The sequence below is a fragment of the Parus major genome, chromosome 4A (assembly GCF_001522545.3).
Source record: "Parus major isolate Abel chromosome 4A, Parus_major1.1, whole genome shotgun sequence".
Classification (NCBI taxonomy): Eukaryota; Metazoa; Chordata; class Aves; order Passeriformes; family Paridae; genus Parus; species Parus major.
Genome location: NC_031772.1, coordinates 7,673,982 through 7,692,949, shown reverse-complemented (window position 1 = coordinate 7,692,949; position 18,968 = coordinate 7,673,982). Strand labels below are relative to the sequence as shown.

General features: G+C 49.2%; 1 protein-coding gene and 2 long non-coding RNA genes across 3 annotated transcripts in view; 1 reads left to right on the top strand and 2 right to left on the bottom strand.

Annotated features, from left to right (window-relative positions):
* Positions 1 to 7,386, bottom strand: part of RAP2C (RAP2C, member of RAS oncogene family) — a 9,917-nt gene extending 2,531 nt beyond the window's left edge. Inside the window, exons 1-2 of the mRNA XM_015626183.1 lie at positions 6,835 to 7,386; positions 4,775 to 5,094 (exon numbers count right to left, since the gene is read on the bottom strand). Coding sequence (XP_015481669.1) covers positions 4,816 to 5,094; positions 6,835 to 7,107 — 552 coding nt within the window. The 5' untranslated portion in view covers positions 7,108 to 7,386 and the 3' untranslated portion in view covers positions 4,775 to 4,815. The remainder of the gene's footprint in view (positions 1 to 4,774; positions 5,095 to 6,834) is intronic.
* Positions 7,387 to 7,431: 45 nt separating this feature from the next.
* Positions 7,432 to 9,069, top strand: LOC117244385. The gene is made up of 3 exons (XR_004497351.1): positions 7,432 to 7,725; positions 8,642 to 8,898; positions 9,017 to 9,069. It is a non-coding gene; the product is annotated as an uncharacterized LOC117244385 (long non-coding RNA).
* Positions 9,070 to 11,991: 2,922 nt separating this feature from the next.
* On the bottom strand, positions 11,992 to 17,290 carry LOC117244383. The gene is made up of 2 exons (XR_004497348.1): positions 16,894 to 17,290; positions 11,992 to 13,442 (listed from the first exon to the last, which is right to left on the bottom strand). It is a non-coding gene; the product is annotated as an uncharacterized LOC117244383 (long non-coding RNA).
* Positions 17,291 to 18,968: the final 1,678 nt, after the last annotated feature.

Sequence of the window (18,968 nt, the reverse complement as noted above, 5' to 3'; positions counted from 1 at the left end):
AAAAGAAAAGAAAAGAAAAGAAAAACTAATGAAAGTTATATTCAATACACATCCAAAGTGAACACAGCTCCTGGAATGGCCAGTTTTCCATCCTGAACTCCCAAGGGCTGTTTTCCACAGCAGCATTCTCAAATGCTCCACTAACTCTGGTAATACAAGAGGCAAGCAGATAACAACCTACTGCTATTCACTTGTAACAGCTGCTGCTGCAGGATATGAAAATGCATCTAAAGATCTGAAAAAGCCAGGGAATTTAAGTCCTCTTATACATATGCACCAATGTGTCTGTAATACCCAGTAACAGAGCAATGGCCTTTAGCACAAGTTCTGGGAACAGGCAGATGAGCCAACTAAGATTTGACATCTGTGTTCTCAGCAATCAGACCCTCTAAACAACTCCTACAATGCCCCTTAGCATTCAGACAGCATCAGCAGGGACAGAGCTGTACACCACCCCCAGTCAAGCACAACACCACATCACCAATGTGACCAAAACATCTTGGCATTTCAGATAACTTGCCTGTAGCTCCCAGGATTTATCTGCAGATACCCTAAAAGTCTCAGGCAAAGCTCAAAGTCTGTAGAAACCTGTCATATGTACATGCATGTACTTCACTCTAGCTTGAGTCATGGCTTTTCAGGGATTTTGAGAAGCCTTCTCAATTCTTGAAGTAATATCTCCAAATGAGTCAGGACCTTATGTATCCCACTGCACCATTTCTTTTCAGCTGTTGATTTGCTCTTAGCTAACAGATTGTCACAACAGAGTGCTCTGACATAGCCAGGGTTCTCCTTCTTGCCTAACAATTGGTCAAGCCCAAGATTCAGGAGCAGAACTCCTGCCCTGACAGGAGCCAACAGCCAGGTTTTTCTTGCTTGTTTGTACATTTTCCAACTAGCAGCAATTCTCTCCCAGTCATCACTCCCACTCCACACACTGTTGCTGGTCCACAAGCTTTAGACAGAGAGGGTCTCTGTACTGTCAAAAGCAGTGAACCAACATTTAGCTTCTAATGGAGATAGATTAGACCTGCTTAATCGATGTTTTATCTTCGCTTAGAGCACAGAAGAGGCAAACCATTTACAGTGTAGCTCCTCATCCCATCAGAGTTAGATCCACCTCAAAAACTTCATCTAAACCCAGCATTTAATAATCTGACCAGCAAAGAATTGTTGGGAATAGTAAGAAAACTGAAGTAATGGTATTTTTCTCCACAAGGATGCCCTTCAGAATCCTTGCATTGCAGGTTAGGGACCTCCCAATTCAGATTTGTCATCTCTCCATTTGTGTTTAGTTACTAAAATTAACATTACACGATACCTTATCTGGCTTCTTTTGCCTGTGATATTTTATACCACTCTCTGGTCTCTTCTGTGAGCAGGCAGGAGAGAAGGGGAAGTTAGACAATATAGCATAATAAATGTGCCTGTGTTGCACAGCCACACAGACCAGAGTACACTTTCAGTTTTTATTCCTAGAGAGGATAATTCTTCCTTCAACCTTGCTAATACCAGTTACTCATGAACACAGGGGACAGGAATCACTAATCAGAATCAGTCTTTCATCCCAATGGTAAGGTGTTACCAATCCTATCAGTAAGACTTTAGTGCATGAGCACAGTACCAGGTACCATACTTTAAAGAAAATTCAAAATACAAAACAGTGTCATACTGAAAATTCAAGAGAAATTAAGGAGCAAGGAACACTAAGTAGGTCCTATTTCTAAATGCAAGAGCAAAACTACAGAAGACCACTGCAGAAACAGGAAAGGGGAGGTGGGAAACAGGATGTGAGAACAACACACATTTTTAAAAGGAACTGTGGGTTATCCTGACTATGCAGTTACGTTCCATCCTTCATCTCATCCAAGGCAGCTGACTGGAACAGAAGTTAAGCAAATGCTTCTCAAAAATATCATGAAAGAACCTACACATCATAGCTGACAGGCCAAGGTATCAGCACCAAAAAGAGGTTAAGTGGTATCTGTAAGTTAAAACTGACACTGGAACAGCCTCAGGCAAAGCAAGGCCCAGCAAAAAAATCCACCCCTCCCACGGGTTTCTCCACCAGAACTGCAGGAACACAAACTCTTGTACGTGGTGCTCTGTGAACTGACACACCCAAGACTCCTGGACACAGCCAGGTTACAGAAATCAGATGATGATCCCAGGACACAGCTGTAATTCAAGCCCACTTCCTACACACAGATTTTCAGACAGCTGGTTTCCTTCCTCAGTTTCAATTTACCTAGGAGGGGTCACTCCTAAAGCAGAGGTCTGACAAGCAGCAATTGTTTCCTGGATCACAGATAAGCAGGATTACAAAGCTGATTAGAGCTATCACAAGACACCATCAGCACCTCTCCTACCAGAGCACATCAGACAGAAATTATCAAGCAGCAAAGGCTTATGATAAAGTTAATGAGATCCTACTCCTACTCAATCAAAGAACAAGGATAGAGTGGGAGCCAGGAAAAGGAAAGTACCCCAAAAGTGTTAGGTTGAAATGAAATATATAGAGCATGAAACCTGTGAAAAGCCAGAATGAGTAATAAAAGATCCAGACATGGTGAGAACTGGACTGAATAGGAAATGCATCAGGAAGGAAAGACTTGTTTGGCACAGGTGATGAGACTATACTGGGCAGAGACAGCATTCCCCAGAAACAAGAAAGCAGTTTGCTGCTAAAGGCTTGGGGTGATTGTCTAAGTCAGGCAGAAGGAAGGAGAGGAGAGGATATCTCTATCACAAAAGCTTAGATCCTCTATCTCAAGAGCCTACAAAGACCTAAGAATACAGATGTTTCTTCTGAAGCAAGAACATGTTTAGGAAACCCACCAAATCTAGGCATAAGTTATCATTCAAAGGAATAACACGTGGCCCTGCCCCTTCTTCAATTTCACCTTTAAGATTAAATGTGCTATTTAGCGCTAAATCCAGAAGCAGATAGGTTACAAAGCCTCCCTTAGAAGCAATCAATTCCAGAACTATAAATTTCAAGGATGAAAGGCCTGATTTTGTCAGAGTTTAAGACAGTAAGCTGCACAAGATGAACCATCAGTAGCCAGGGGCTTGCCATATCCTTTGGCATGATACTTCTAGTCCACAATAATCTTGTTTGTGAAGCTGCCTTAGAAATAGCTGCAACATTGTATTGCTATCCACAATTCAGGATATTACCCCTGCAGCACTAGAGTTTTAAAAAAAAAAAAGGTATTAAATTCTTAGTTTGATTTCTTCCTAGAATTCTAGACTCTGCAGGTGTGATTAAAGTAGAATGAAAGACTGTATTTTTATTTTCCTCTGCTCCAAAACAACAAGCTCACTCACCTTTCAACCAGCAAATCTCAAACTTACACACACCTCTTGCACAGTGACAGCAACCCTTTCTAATTTCACAGAACTGGAGATAAAAACATCATGTATTATCTCTAGCATGACAGTGCTAGGGCCATGAGCACCTAAAACTTTATATTTACAAAGCACTTGATAACAATCTCAAAGACAAGCTTTGAGACTTCACTCTCTGACCTTGCACTCAAGATTAAAGAGGATACATGGTCCAAAGCTTCCAGTAATAACCTTTTTTCCCTATTGTCACTCAGACACCAAAAGCTCCTTTGAGTTAAGCAAGTTAGTAATATGGCAGTGGGAGTCTGAGCCTCAAGCAGTGCAGCTGTCAGGAGGGGAAGTTCCTTCCCCTGAATTTCCACATCCTCCCTCATTTCTGGGCTTGCCCTCAGAGATCACAACGAGTTGTTTGTGAAGACAGGTCCAACAGACAACTGGAGGTCTGAGGGACCAGCTGGCTGCACACAGAGCACACCAACACTGCTCTGCAGTAACATGGATTTGAGCCAGTGGTGAAACAAGATCTGCAACAGCTACAAGGGAAACAGGACTATGGGGGTTCAGAATCACCAAATGGGAATGCACATCAGGGAGGGACAGACCCATTCACAGTCAGGTGAAAAAGGTGCTGAAAAAAATCACACATGTGAAAGGCCAAAGGCAGCTGTCCTGGAGGAAAAAAATAAAAATCAAAGCAACACCTGATACAGAGGAAGCTCTACAGAGGGCCCTCTGAATGCTGCACTCTCATCACACCTCTTAGGAGTCACTGGGAGAGTCGTGCCTTGGGAAGCCATTTTACAGCGTGTTCTCTGCTCTGGGGATCTGACATGAAGAGCGCTTCGTGCACGCCCTTGACTATTACACACGGGCTTCAATCCACTTCTCATCACTCAGGGTGGTTCTCTTGCAAGAGAAACTTATTCCACTGATAAGGCAGAAGGGTATTGTCAGTTTCTGCACTACAGAACTTTATTTCTTTTAAACAAGCTCAAAGTCTTCTCAAAAAAACTACTGGGAAACTTGGCCACAATAATCCCATTGAACCCCAAGGTAACTCCCATTACTTGAAAATAATTCATATACCAGCTACAAGAATAAACCCAGTGCAACTTCATAAAGCACTTATGCAGAGTAACAGCATCAAATACAGCACTGACAGTCAAAATAGGTGCAAATGAGATCATTCAATTTGTGTCATTGTAAAATTCCTGCAAGCAAATGCAGCATTCCCTGACTAACCCTACCGAGGTTACAAGAACCTACACAAGAAGTCCATTTGACTCAATTGTGTGCACAAGCTCCCATCCCTTTTGAAGGAAGGCTGCCTCCAGGTTAGACTCATTTCAGACTCCCTGTCCCTTTATCTCTTACTGAAACACCATGTTTAGGCACCTCAGTTAGTTATGACTGTTCCACCAACCTGCTCTGTATGGCCATGGTTGAGGTTTTTCTGAATTTCTCTCACTGGACGATGCAAGTTGTACAACATTGATCTTGTTTTTCAGGCAGGGAGGCATAGTTCATTTGCCTGACGATCTCAGCAAACAGTTCATCCACCATTGTTTTGCTCTTGGCTGACGTCTCCATGAAGGGACAGCCCCACTCCTGAGCCAGGGCTCTGCCTTCTGCAGATAAGACTTCCCTCTCCGACTCCAGATCCACTTTATTCCCCACTAGGATGAGAGGAACTTTCTCGTATCTCTTCACCCGGACAATCTGGTCCCTCATCGGCTTGATGTCCTGGTCAAACAATCCAGCTGGTTAGTACATGCAAGAAACCACATGGAATTGCTACAGAACCACTACAGAAACCCATTTTAATAACCCTCACATACAACTGAACATTAAAAAAATATCAGAAGACTTCTTAAACTCATAGTCACGCAGATATAGAATTCACAGAAAATTTACTACCTCTCACTAAGTTCCTTCTTCTTTTATATAAAAGCATGCACAATATATAGAATTTCTGTGCATATAAAACCAGAAAGTGACTGCTGTGCCCTCAGACAGTCGGTTCAGCTGGAGGAGGACACGGTATGGCTGCGCTGAAGGCTGGTTTCAGCTTTCTGAAGAAGTTGTCTCAAGTCTAAGGACCTGTAACCCTAGCAGGGGCATGCCATTACACAACCATTTAGGAAGTTTGTGCTTAGTTTACAGCTTGAGAAATCCATCAATTTAAATAAAGCCTTCTCAGTCCTGGAATGCTCAGAATAATTCATTGTGAACACATTTAATCACATGTAAGTAACCAAATTAGATGCTGTAAAGAGATTTTATTACCTAGAGATGCACTCATTCTAGTCTGAGCCGACATGGGGAGTTTACACTTGAAAGTCTGAGTCAGCCTCCTCTGCCCCCTGAGTCTTTTAAGTTACTATCAGTACTACAAATTCTTGCATAGTTCTGAGACAAAGCAATCCCAGCGTTTGAAGTTACCACTGTGTAAAGAACTGCAGAGTGGTTTACACCTACAGCCTTCAGAGCAAACACACTAGAGACAGACGGGAATAATTAAATATTAACAAAGTGGATTACTGTACATCCATTCCTCAAATAATGTGGGCTCACTGGAACTCAAAAATGAGTGAAAATGAGAGCAGAAGCATCCCAATGTCACTGCTGTTGTTTTCCAGAGATAAGCATGTCTTCAGCTTGCACAGGGTTGTTTCGAGCCCTCTGCTAAGATAAGGTTTAGCCTTCAGCAGAAGCAAACAGTGGGGGTGTGCAAGGTCTTGCCAAGCAGCTGGAACACACCCAGCTCAGCAGCCCAAGCCAAGCCAAGCCAGGAGTTGCAAATCCCTGCGCTGTACGGAGTGCTACTAAACTCATTTATTGCCCAAAAACAAAGCCCCGTTTCTACAGGCAGCTGAGACCAGTTACTGGCTGAGACATTTCCTTTTTTTGGAGAGTTTTAATAGTAGAAATCAAATCCAGATCCACAAATTATGGTGTATAGCTAGTTCTCCTCTCCAGTACTCCACCTACGCTGCGAGAGCATCGAGCTTGTGCTGGACAGGAATATATTTTGGGGGGAGGAAGCAGAAAATAGCAGCTCACTTAACAAGTCACAACTGCAGAACAATGAGACTCTCTTCAAGAGCAACTGCAGTAGCATGCCTTTTAGGAAGGAGAGGGGGTTGGAAGGGGAAGTCTCGGTTTTAATATGGAGTGATTTATTCACAAAAGGGGATTGCCAAGAGATTTCTCTTGGGGAAGTGGGAGCTAGTCATTGTTCTCCAGCACTGCGTGGGATTTAACAATGGTGGCACCCTGATAAGTACCTGCAAAGCAAGCAGTTTTCCATCAGGAAGCAGGGCTGGTAAACGCGCTTTCAAGCTGGGCATTTACACTTTTGGCCCTTCGGAGATAAAGCGCTTCTGCGCACACGTGGCTACCCCTAAAACTTCCTCCTCGGCCCGGCGCCTTCCCCCGGGCAGAGCCGGCTCCATCCGAGGACGGGACACCGGGCGAGGTTACCTGGAAGGACTGCTGGTTGACCAGGCTGTAGACGAGGATGAATCCCTGTCCGTTCTTGATGTAGAGGTCGCGCATGGAGGCGAACTGCTCGGTGCCCGCCGTGTCCAGGATCTCCAGCACCGAGGGGGACGAGTCCACCTCGATCTCCTTGCGGTAGAAGTCCTCAATGGTGGGGTCGTACTTCTCGATGAAGGTCCCGGTGACGAACTGCACCGTCAGGGCGGACTTCCCCACCCCCCCGCTGCCCAGCACCACCACCTTGTACTCCCGCATCGGGCCCCGCTCGCCGCTCCCCGCCGGGCCCGGGCCTAGGGCAGGCGGCACCGCGGCCCTCGCATAGCCCCGGCCCGCCTCAGGTGAAGGGCGAGGCCCCACTGCTTCTGTGCCGTCCTGGGGGAAGCGAGACCCCCGTCAGCGCCCGGCGTGGCCCCAGCCCCGCTGCGCTCCTTCACCGCCGCACTCCCGCCATCGCCGCCTCGGCCGCGGGACCCGCCCGCCAGGGCCACCCCCACCCGGAAGGGTTTTGCTGAGGCACCGGAGGCGGCCCCGCCCCGTCACCTCCCGCTCACTTCCGGCGTGCTGCGTCACGGCCCGCCCGAACTGCGCCGGGGGGGCAGGTTTGAGTGTGGCACCGAGGCAGCCGCGCTGTGACGGGGGGCAGGTTTGAGTGTGGCACCGAGGCAGCCGCGCTGTGACGGGGGACAGGTTTGAGTGTGGCACCGAGGCAGCCGCGCTGTGACGGGGGACAGGTTTGAGTGTGGCACCGAGGCACTGCCCCTGCCCGACCCCCCCAGCATGGCGGCCCTAACATGGCGGTCGCGGGCGCAGCCCCTTCAAGGGCGGCTCTGTGTGGGGCGCGTTGTCTCTCCACGAGTTCCTGCTCGGTACTCGGTAACTTGAACGCCTTAACAAACTCCTCTGAGCTCCCTGCTGGGAAGAGCCCCGTGGGGGAGGGGACCCGGGCTAGGACACCGGCGGGTGTTGAGAGTGGGACACTGTCACCGCGGTTCTTCATCCCTGGAAGCCCGCTGGGCTGGTGACAAAGAGAGTCACCAAGTTGATCAGAGGGATGGAGCACCTCTAGTATGAGGAAAGACTGGGAGAATTGGGATTGTTCAGCCTGGAGATGAGAAAGCTTCGGGTTTACTTCCAGTGCCTGAAGGGAATTTACAAGAAAGGCAGAGAGGAACTGTTTACAAATACATGTAGTGACAGGAAAGGGGTAATGGGTTCAAGCTGGAAGAGTGTAGGTTTAGATTAGACATTAAGAGGAAAATCTTTACTTAGTGAGGGTGTTGAGGCCCTGGCACAGGCTGCGTAGAGGAGCTGTGGCTGCCCCGATCCCTGGAAGTGTCCCAGGCCATCCTTGGCCAAGGGGTCAAACGAGATCAGCTTTGAGGTCCTTTCCACTCGGTGATTCTGTGGAAGTTGTTACCTCTACCTGCAAGGTTCGTCCCGTGTCTTTACACTTCCACAGCTGCCACAAGCCTCACTGCTGGCTGCCACGCGCTTTTCCCCGTGTCAGTGGGAGCCTTTTCCCTGGCAATGGTCCCAGAAGCGGCAGGAGGACGCCGGGCTGTCGGCTCGGCAGGGCTGACAGCAGGTGTCAGCACGGCTCCAGAGCCAGCGCGGCCCCGCCGCTCCCCCGCCGCGCAAACTCCCCCTCGCTAAGAGGAACTAACTAAAAATGTCTGTTTTCTTTCTAAAATAAAATCCCCAGGTCACTTCAGACCCAACTCGATGATTCCCACCCGCAGGAGAAGCTGCCCTCCAATAAAACCATATTTCTTTCTGTTGCTCCCTGCAGAATTTCAGCAGGCACGTGTGAGGTGCTGGATTTGTCCCTTTCCCCTCTGCATCGCCTGTTTGATTGCAAGTCCAAGGCAGACACAGCTGTCACGTTGTGTCCATCCTGGGCTTCCAGCAGCCCTAGAGAGGTGCGGGGTCAAGGCTAAAACCATCCAAAGATACTGAGGAGGTGGCTCTGCTTGTGGTTGTTTTTACAAGCAGCTTTATTTTATTCACTTCCTTTCCATAAAGAGAACATATCCATTATGGGAAAAGGTCAGTGAGGACTTTTATCCTCCAGAACAAATCTTACTTAAGTTACACCAAATTTGATTCACTTTTCTTTATTACATGTAAGTAGAAAGCCCTCTCCTTCCTTTGCTGTTGCCTCCAGAATTCTGTTGTCAAGTGAATTGCTGGCAGGAGGCAGACGTGCCTGGATGGAAGATTTTCATGTGGCTGGTGAATCAGCTAGAAAATGTAAAAAGGTGAGCATTAAAACAGGCTGCCTCCTACTTTAACCCCATTAGAAATCACGAGTTGTTGCAAAGTACCTTAATGCACTCCGGGTGCTTGGGATAAAGGAAAGCCGCAGTTGCTCCCAGAGGAGCTTCCCATCTAATTTTAACCATGACACAATCAGCGACAGTGACAAATGGGGGGAGGGAGAAAAGGGGCAAGGGAGGATGAGGGTGACAATAATAAGATTACACGGTCACTTAGGTTCATTATGTGCATGTCTTTGTGCCACTGCTGGCCCATTATGTTTGTGATGGGTGGAGGAATGACTGCGGGAGAGGAAGGGGCAAAGAGCACAGTGGGAGAAAAGCCAAATATATTTTTGTGCGATTGACTTTAAGCACCAGCGCCTCACTCATGGGCCGAGAGGAAGCCCAAGCAGGTGGACAGGGGATTGAGCAATTGGATTTTTTCCCCTCCTTCAGTATTGATTTGGATTGCCAAGATTTATTTCCCAAGTCACAGCATTTTATACCTGGGCATGGATGCCTACAGATGAAAAAAAGGGCCAATCTCAAAGTGCACCAGGTTGTTCATTATCCTTAAGACAAGTCATTCCTTTCATTAAACAGTTTGTACAGCTCTTTCACCACCTTGTGCCCTACCACATATCCCAAGCCACAAAAATAGCTGGTGATGTAAAAGGTTTTGAAACTCTGGATGGGAAGAGCTGCTTCTGCCATAAATGGCCAAGCCCAGAGCCAGCCATGCAGGGCCATCTCCTGCCAATTCCACCTCTGCCACTCCTTCACTATCACCATCTCCTCCAGGTGAGGTGTGCCACATCCCGGGTCAAAGGCCTGATTTAATCTCTGCTGCCACTTTCTCCACGGTTCCTGCCAAGGAGAAAGAAGCAGGGCTCAGCCCTCCATGCTGCCCCAGGAGGGTTTGCCCTTTCTCAGCAAAACAACCTTCCCAAATGAGCATCCGGGCAGGATTCGATTGCTGCCAGAGCTGCTCTGTGCTGTTGATGGACTCAGCTGCTCTATGCTGTGCCTGCAGCCAGCAACAATAAAGCAGGCTCTTATTAAATTAACCTGCTAAGACACAGATCCTGCAGGGATGTTCAGGGAACAGACAGATGGCACAAGCAAGGGCCAGGAATAATTGCAATCCCCATCTCACCAATGTGAGAGATGAATCCTGCCTGGTGCTGTGCCCAACAGGGAGGCAGGACTAGGAGCAGTACCCTGAGAGGTGACAAAGGAGCATGGATGGAGTGAGGAGTCTGGAACATGTCCTGTGGATGCCAGGGTGGAACTCCACCACCCCCCAGTAGCCAAAGCCTCCCCATTATGTGGATGCTGCGTGGCTGCCACCACCTCTTGCAGGCTGTCCCTGCTGCCATCGTTGATCAGCTCTGACTCCCTGTGTCTGCCCGAGCTACAAACCAGACTCTCCTCTGCCAGGAAGCCTGCAGCAAGGCTGCTGAGCCAGGGCAGCAGGGATAGCCCAGATTTCACCTCAGTTACCGTCTAGCTGGGGACATCATTTGCGTAAATACATGCAAAACCAGCTTAAGACCCAGTGTCATTTCTTCTTCGCCTCTTCCAGAGGTTTTGCTAATCCACTTATTGTGCCTTATGGTGTTCAGCATGGAAGCTGCAGGGGAGGGACCAGCTCCTCAGGGCTCCAATGGCTACTGGAACACCAGGGGCTGCTCTCACATTGTGCTCATTCAAGGAGGTCGTGTCACACCAGTCACATAACTGCAATGACAGCTTTTGATCTCAGCCCCGTCAGGGTCCAGTGAAATGTGTCTTAGGGGTCGGATGTGTCCACCTGGCCCAGACTCCTAATTCTGGGGCTGTTTCAGAACCTGCAGAGATACTTTTCTTTTTTTGCCAGCTTTTCCTGCCAATGTAGAGATGACTCAGAAGCAAATCCTGAGGACTTTTTTCAGAAATTTCTGATTTTCTGCCATCCCTCAGCTTTTAGCCATTACTTCAGTAGCAACAAAAGGCATGATAGGTGCTTCAAAAGAGGTAAAGGACATTTTCCAAAATAATTACTGATTCTGAAGCAGAAGGAGGGCTGCACTGGAATATAATTGATACAACAAGGAGGCTATTGGGATTTCTGGGAGAAGCATCTCTCTTTGGCTCACAGACCTGGTACCAGACCACCAGCCATTTAGAAGAGCTTGGTCCAGGAGCTGAACAGCACCACAGGGTAAGAGGCTGTTGCTACACCCTGCCACACTCATTGCCTGCAGCCCCTCCTCTCCCCTCCAGCCCTCTCTCCTGGTTATCCCCTCTGATGCTGCATCTCCTGCCTGCAGGATCAGCATCCCAGCAGGTCTCTGTGTTTCTGGGTGGTGATGAGTCACTGCTCTGTGTGAGCAAGCCAGTGGTGGCGGAGCCAGAAATGTGGTTTCGCGGGTCATTCCTCTTCCTATTTTCTCCAGTAGTTGAGCTCTCTCTCCTCGTTGCCCTTCACAGTCCAAGCTGCTGTAATCCTTTCTGTAGTGCCTGGGAAGCGCCTCCAGCTATTGCTCACCAGGTCTGTGTTGGGCCCACGCTGAGCTGCTGCTCCATGTCTCTCTGTCATCCACAGACCCAACGTGATGCCAGCACAGCACTCTCTCCTTGGGTACCACCTTCCACAAATTTCTGCAAAGCTGAGGGGATGGCGCTGTCCTCAGATTTGCCTTTGTTAAATCACCAACATGTGGGATTGCCTCTTCATAGAAATACATATACATATATATTTTAAAGTCTCTAGCCAACAGTAGAGTAAAACTGAAAATACAGCTCCTTATGGCTAAAAAGCCAGAAGGCAACAGTGAACACATAAATCAGACCTGTTGCTTTAAACTCCAAATGAAAAGAAAGAAGGGGGGAAACTAAATACTCTGACAAGATATATTTTTAAGATTTGTAAAAATAAAGTAATTTTAAACTGATGTCTTACAGAAAGGTTCCCATTTGCTTTTAGAATTCAACATGTTTTCCTTTTTTTATCATATTCCTGCAGCATTTGCAATTCAAATGCTACAGAAATGTGTAACCTTGCTCATGAAATTTGCTGGCCAAATGAAGCAGACAACAATTAATTAGAGTGAAACCCCTGCTTTATTCCCATTGGTGAGAACAAGAGAGAGAAAATGTAAAATTCAACTCAAATGGGGTATTGAGAAAATACTTTAATATGATGTTGATCTTAATAAGCAAAACCATTTCTTTCCTCCCTCTTTTTTAGTAAATTGCTTTTCACTTGACAATTTCCTCACAGCAAAGTGACAAGCATTATTCCGAGTTGTTAATTCCTCCATGCAGGCTCTGGCGCTGAGCTCATTAAAGCGTGCTGAGTCCCCGGGCGGGCGCTGCCAGGTTGTGCGGTGACCTGAGACCAGAACACCCACTGCCGTGTCCTGTCCCCAGCCCTGGGACAGGCGGTGTCACCGAGACAGCCGAGCACCTCGTCTTTGTGGCAGGGCCTCAGTGCCCTGGGTGGGTGACACGGGGACATTTCTGTTGGAACATTGGTGGCTCTTTCCTGGAGCATCACTCCTGGCTGGCACAGGATGCACATATATCTGAGTTCTGGCAGCACTTACGGTGTGTGGGAGATACACTTCCCAGGTGGGCAATGCCACTGTCACCAAATGCTGCAGGGTGGTACATCCTGCTTGATTTACTATCATGGAATATCAAATCAGAGTATCACAGACCATCTTCCTGGCATGGCCCTGTTCCCCATGCTGATGACACTCACTGTCCCATCCATCTCTTTTCCCCAGCCACAGCTGAGGATGTACAAACACATCAGCAGAGAGTCCCTGTGCCTGGCAGGGCACATGTCCCCAAATGGCCACCCTGCAGGTGCCTCTGATGAGGGCAGAGGAATGTCCTGGAAGAGATGCTTACAGAGGAGATCAGCCTGAGGCCAGAGGGAAAGGCTTTCCACAGCAGGGCAGTGGCAGAGCCACGGGCAGTGGAGCCAGGCAGAGCTTCTCCCCAGGCTGCCTTTGCCAACAGCCAACAAACCGTCTGCAGGGCAGGAACACAGCAAGCTCATTATGAGACACTTGACCAGCTTCCCTGTCAAGGGAGGCATATGGGACAAAGCTGTGTGTCCTCCACACCAGAGCCTGTCAGCTCTCCTGGAAAGAACACCTGGCTGATTGGAGACAATCCAGACACCAGCAAGAGTCTTCATAACACCCCAGAGAGCTGCAGCCTGGATGACATGTGGCATCCATCATCATCACCCAACAGAGCCAAACCAGCAGACCTCAAAGGCTGACTGCTCCAGGAGCCTGGGAACCAAGGGGCAAAAGTGCTTGGCCAGGGAAGGTCCTGGGAGGAGAGAAGCACCAAAACTGCTTAATTAGAGTATTCAGATTAGATGGGGTTGCAAAGCAGTTAATTACTCAACTTGAAAAAAACAAAGTACTTGCTAGCCAGGATCAGAAGCAGCAGGAGCCATCATCAGCTTCACAGGGGCCCTGCATGCTGGGGAGGACTCCAGAGGTCTCTGCCATAATTACCTGTAGTCTTTAGTATTTTGTTCTGTAGTTTATGAACTTGCTTGAGCATTTTGTGGATAAAAGCTGCTGATCCAAACCCCAGCTGTATTTCTGCTTAAATAAGCAAAGGACTGCTGCCTGGCATTGCAGTGTGACACTTTGGCGTTTCAAAGAATTTCCTAATTTGCAGTCTGGATAGGATGAAACCAGTGTCTGGTGAAAGCAAACTGGCTTTTCCAGGCTGGTGCTCCCTCCCAGCCTCCAGGACAGGCAACCACCTCCCATCCTGGCACAGATGGACCAACAAACAGCCCTGCATGGACCAAGCCACCACTCACACCAAGGGCTCATTGATCCATTGCCTCACTGATCCACAGCCATGGACACCTCACTGTCACCAGCCCCTGAGCAAGTCCAGCCATGCCAGTGCCAGGGAGAGGATGCTCTTCCCTGTGCCACAGCAGACCTGGAGACATCTCCAGTGTGGGGATGTGGACTTGGGATGCTGCAGGAACAGTGCCAGGGCTTATCCCTAGGTTAGTCCTTGTCTGTGGGCTGACAGCTCTCCTTGCTCTGGTCCATCTGCCTCACCCTTCAGGCTTTTCTCATCTCCTTTTTTACTGTTCTAATCTTTTCTCTAATATTTAATCCCATGCCAAATTCTTTCCCATCCTCTTAAAATTCTGCAATTCTCCTAATTTTTTCCCCTAATCTCATCTGTGTAATTGAGAACCATCTTGAATCCCTCTGTGTTCAGTCTTCATGCTTTGTGCTGCCACTATCTTCCAATCACTTAAACATGAGATCTTTGCATATTATTCCTGTGGAGACAAATTTTTGTATGTTCCCTAGAAAGAAAGTCATCCTCCATTGGCAAGTGCTTTGTGGTGAATGAGAGGGGATGTCACAGCAGGAGCAGAGGCAGCAGTGGAGGGTCCCCCCCTGCACTGTGCCTCAGGGTGATACTGATGTCTGGGGTGAGCTGGGATTTATTTCCCAGCAGTATCTTTGCTCTTCAATGGTTGTGAATGAAAGGCTTTGACACCCTCCATCAGCACAGCACCAGGTGAGGGTTGGCACATGTTCCCTGCCACCCTCCCTCTGGCAACGCAGCTGCCACTGCCCCTGGTGTCACCCACCAAGTCTCAGCACAATGGGAAGGGAAGGAAAATAGCCACTTCCCCCTGCAGACACACTGCACCAAGAGCAGAGAAAATTGATCTCTGGCTGCTGAGCCTCTCTAGCACTTTGTGTTGCTGAAAGGAATAATCAAGCCTGGCCCTGGAAAAGGCAAAGACAGAAAGGAAATAAAAGCTTTCTCTGTCTGATGATTTCTCTCTGGGGTTGGGAACCTCCCTGGGGACCCCAGTGGTGGTTTTGGGAGAGGCAGTGGGGCTGTTTTTGCTCTGGGGCCTGCTCAGCAGCAGATCCACAACAATCCCACTAAATTTTGCTTTTCCTGCTCACTTGGCAGGTCTGAGGAAAAGAGGAAGAGGCTGCCAGGGCTCCCAGCTGCGTCCCCAACAAGGGGGCTGCACTTACACTGGGCTTCCCCAGGGATGTCACTTGAGCCACAGCACAACTTCTCTCCTGTCCTTCATGTAGCAGCCATGGTCTGATGCAGAAGCCTGGCTTTCTTCTTGAGGCTGTGGCCCTCACACAACTGCAGGGGTTGGAGTCTGGGGACAAGGATCAAATTGCTGAAGTCCCACTCATGGTGCTGAGCAGGGAGAGAAGGCTCCTCACTTTTCCACAAGCCAAGGGTTGAACTTTCCCCTCCACAAGAGTGTGGGAAATTTGCCAGAGCCCATCACCAGCAGCTCAAAATCTGTATCTAATACTCTGTTGCCTCAACAATCATCAAAGAAAAATCTGCACTGAAAGTGGAGTCCAGAGGCTCCTCCTGGCTCCCGGCAGCACACCCTGAGCTGGCCCAGCCCCAGCTTCAGCTACTTACAGTCCAGGTGACACACATTTCCACAGGCTGCCCCCTCAGCCCCATCCTTGCCAAGCTGTCCAAGAGGCAGGGGTAGAGCTGTGGCATTGTGAGACACCTGCAAGCAGAGATGTGGGGGGAACATCACATCCCCACAGTGCTCCAGGGAAGCTGACTGTCACCTCAGCCCCAGCTAAGTGCTGACAGAGGGATGCTCCATCATTTGGTGTCCTGTGGAAGATGCAGGTTGGGGGAGAGGCAGAGGAGCAGGAGCAGCAGCAGATCTCTCCCAGCTCCTGCTCTACAGCCCTGTGCCAGGACTGGTCAGGCTGGCTGGCTGGCGGTGGGCGTTCGTGACTCATGATCCCTGATCACCATCCGATGACACATTTACTGCCAGCAGGATGGGCCCCCTGCCAGCACAGCAGCCCTGGAGCCTCACGGGAGGGTGGCTGGGCTTTGCCAGCAGCTGTGCTGATGCAGATGGGTGGGGAGGTCACCAGCTGCAGCCCTGGGATGCACAACCTGATGAACCTCCTGTCTGGGTGGGTAATGGGGGCAGACCAGGATCCTCTGTCTCAATGTTCAGTGTGGGACCACAGGGACAGAGATGGGACCCGGTCAGGGCCAAGCACAGCAGGCCTTGGAGCCAGCCCAGCTCCCTCACCTCCCACAGCACTCTCCCTGCCTGTCCAGAGAGCTGGCTCCTGCAGTGGGCCCATGGTGACAAATGCCTTTAAAACATTCTTTATTAAGTGAGAAATCTCACTGTGCTCCCTATGGCAAGCCCTAATACAGTACAGACCTAAATACAGCACTAATGCAAAAGCTTAAAGGATTTCCCATAATTGAGTAAAGCTGTCAGAGGGGTGAGAGTCTGTCGGGGGGAACTGCAGCCCACCTCCCTCCTCAGCATGGGCTACCCTCAGTGTAACCTTTCTGGTCCAAATGTGGCCACAGCCCCCACCCTTGGACTGTTTAGTACAGGAAATTAAAATCTTCCAAGGCCTCATCCTCCCCAGCTCAGAGCCCCGAGTTGCCCTCGTTACCCTCACCAAAATCCCTTTGATTTATGCAACAGCACAAGTAGCATCATGATGTGTGTGACCTGTGCATCACCCATCCTCCTGCTGCCAGCACTGCTGGGGCTCTGCCTGCCCCTAACCTCGCTGAGGGTCACAACAGGGCCAGGGCAGCAGGACTGGGCACATCCAGCTTCCAAAGCACAAGGGATGCTCCAGGCAGGGGAGCTGCTGAGCCAGCACCTGCTGCTCCTGCACACCCCAGCATCATGGGATGTGGGTGGTCACTAGCACCCTGCACCCCAGAGAATACATGGTCTTACCTTTGTATTTCCTCTGCCTTGGCACAGCCACATGTGGCTCTGGAACAGTGATGGGAATATCCTGTGTCTCCTTACTAGCAGGGCAGAGTGGGACCCTCAGGCAGGCTCACCCCACAGGGCAAGTGGCTGATGCCTTTGATTCAGGCTTCTGTGGGGAAAGCAAAACATAGTTTTCTTTAGTAAGTCTTCCAGAAGCTTTACAAAGCACAGGCACCTCTGTTTTGGGGCAGCCACATGCAGCCTGAAACATCTCCAGCGCCCCTTGATGTGATCACCACGAGCTGTTCAGCAGTGAGAGCCCTGCCAGACATTCTGGTACCACTGTGCTGCAGGTGTGGGGGCAAAACTGAGGGCTGGCTGGGCTGTGGGGCAGGTGGGGCCACAGCCACAAAGGCCTCACAGCCATGGGGAGCACAGGACACGCAGCTGCAGCAGAAGCACTGCCATGGAGATGGGCTGTGAAGCATTAAAGCAGAAGCTGCGTCGATTACAAACACAGCTTCGAGCACACGGTGGCTGCAGAGGGTGGGAGGCAGCAGCTCCCTGGGGAAGGCTCTGATAACATTTACGAGCAAATCATTTACATGAACCATGGAGCAAAGCAGAAATACCTCTGTGGAGCTCAGCTGTGGCTGTGAAGAGAGAAATGATGCAGCAGCACTGTACCAGGGCGTCCTGCCTGGCAGCGGGATCTTCCTCAGGCAGGTGGTGAGGTGTCACAGTGCCATCCCCTCGGGGCTGCATTTACACCTTCAGGTCCAGGGGAAGGACAGTGGGAACAGTGGAGCAGATGCCAGGGCACGTGCCTGCTAAACAGCCTGGCAGAGCCACCCTGAAAAAGGCAACACAAGAAGGGAAGGGCAAAGCAAACATCTTGCAACTGAGCCAGGCCTTGCTGGGACCCCATCAGAGCTGTTTTGCTGGGTGGTTGCTCCTCCAAGCCCCTTGCCATGGCCTTCAGGCTATGGCTTTTTCTGTCTCCCTGCCCACAGACACCTGAGGCCTCCCAGCCCACTCACAGGGATCCTTTGTTGCATGTGCACCTGAACCCATCATCTGCAGTAACAGCTCAGAGCACAAGGGAGAGGGTACAGGCTGCTCCTCACACTGCTCTGCGTTCTGACGTGACCCCTGCTGGAGAGAGTTATGGGCTGCTTGTGTTGGAGAGTATATTTTATATCCACAACTCATTGATGATTAGCCAAACATTCCTCCATTCTCTTATTTCTCATAATAAATAGATCAAATGGATCTATTTATCCAGCACTAAGACCAGAATGAATAAAAACTGGCTTTGGACCATCTAAACATGGAACAAGTCTTGAAAAATTGAAATTTCCCCATGTTTCCCACTGAAGCTTCAACAGCCAAAGAGCTGAAAGAGATTTTTGTACTAAACTTGATTTTCCTGCACAAACAAGCCCCAGTGAAAAAGCAGATGGGTCAGGTGCTGTAAGACTTCAAAATGACACATGCTGTAAATACAGCATCATGAATAATTTTGCTCAGATCCTTTAATCCAACTCCATCTATAAAGCAATTTGCAGCAGCTCCTCCTGTAACTTCTGCAAATGGGCCCCAGGTAAAATCCCACATCCCTGGTCCAAGCGTGCTCTTTGGCCTTGAAACACAATTTAAAATCTCTAGTTGATGGACTACCCTCCATTTTCAGTGCTAATGTGAGACTCCCACCCCCAGCCTCCTCCATGGGGGAGGCTTCTGAGCAGAGCTGCTGTCTCCAGCAGCCAAGGCCCAGCCCATCCCACATCTCAAGGAATTCATCACTTGAAAGCTCCCGTCTCCATCCTGCAGGGAAAGCAAGCCAGACCAAAGCTAGCAATAAAAACGATGAGTAACCATTCAGGAAGGATCCCATGCTTCTACATCAACTGCCTAGAAAAGTTTCAGTTCCACTTTTTTTTTGATCTTAGAAACAATTCAGACATTTAACTGTGCCATCAGATGAGGCAGGAGTCATTTATAGAAGAAATCTCTAAGTGGCCTTGACACACAAATAGAGTCAATTAACCTGCAAGAAGTCCGGGGAACAGGCTGATGAAAAAGCAGCAGTTACA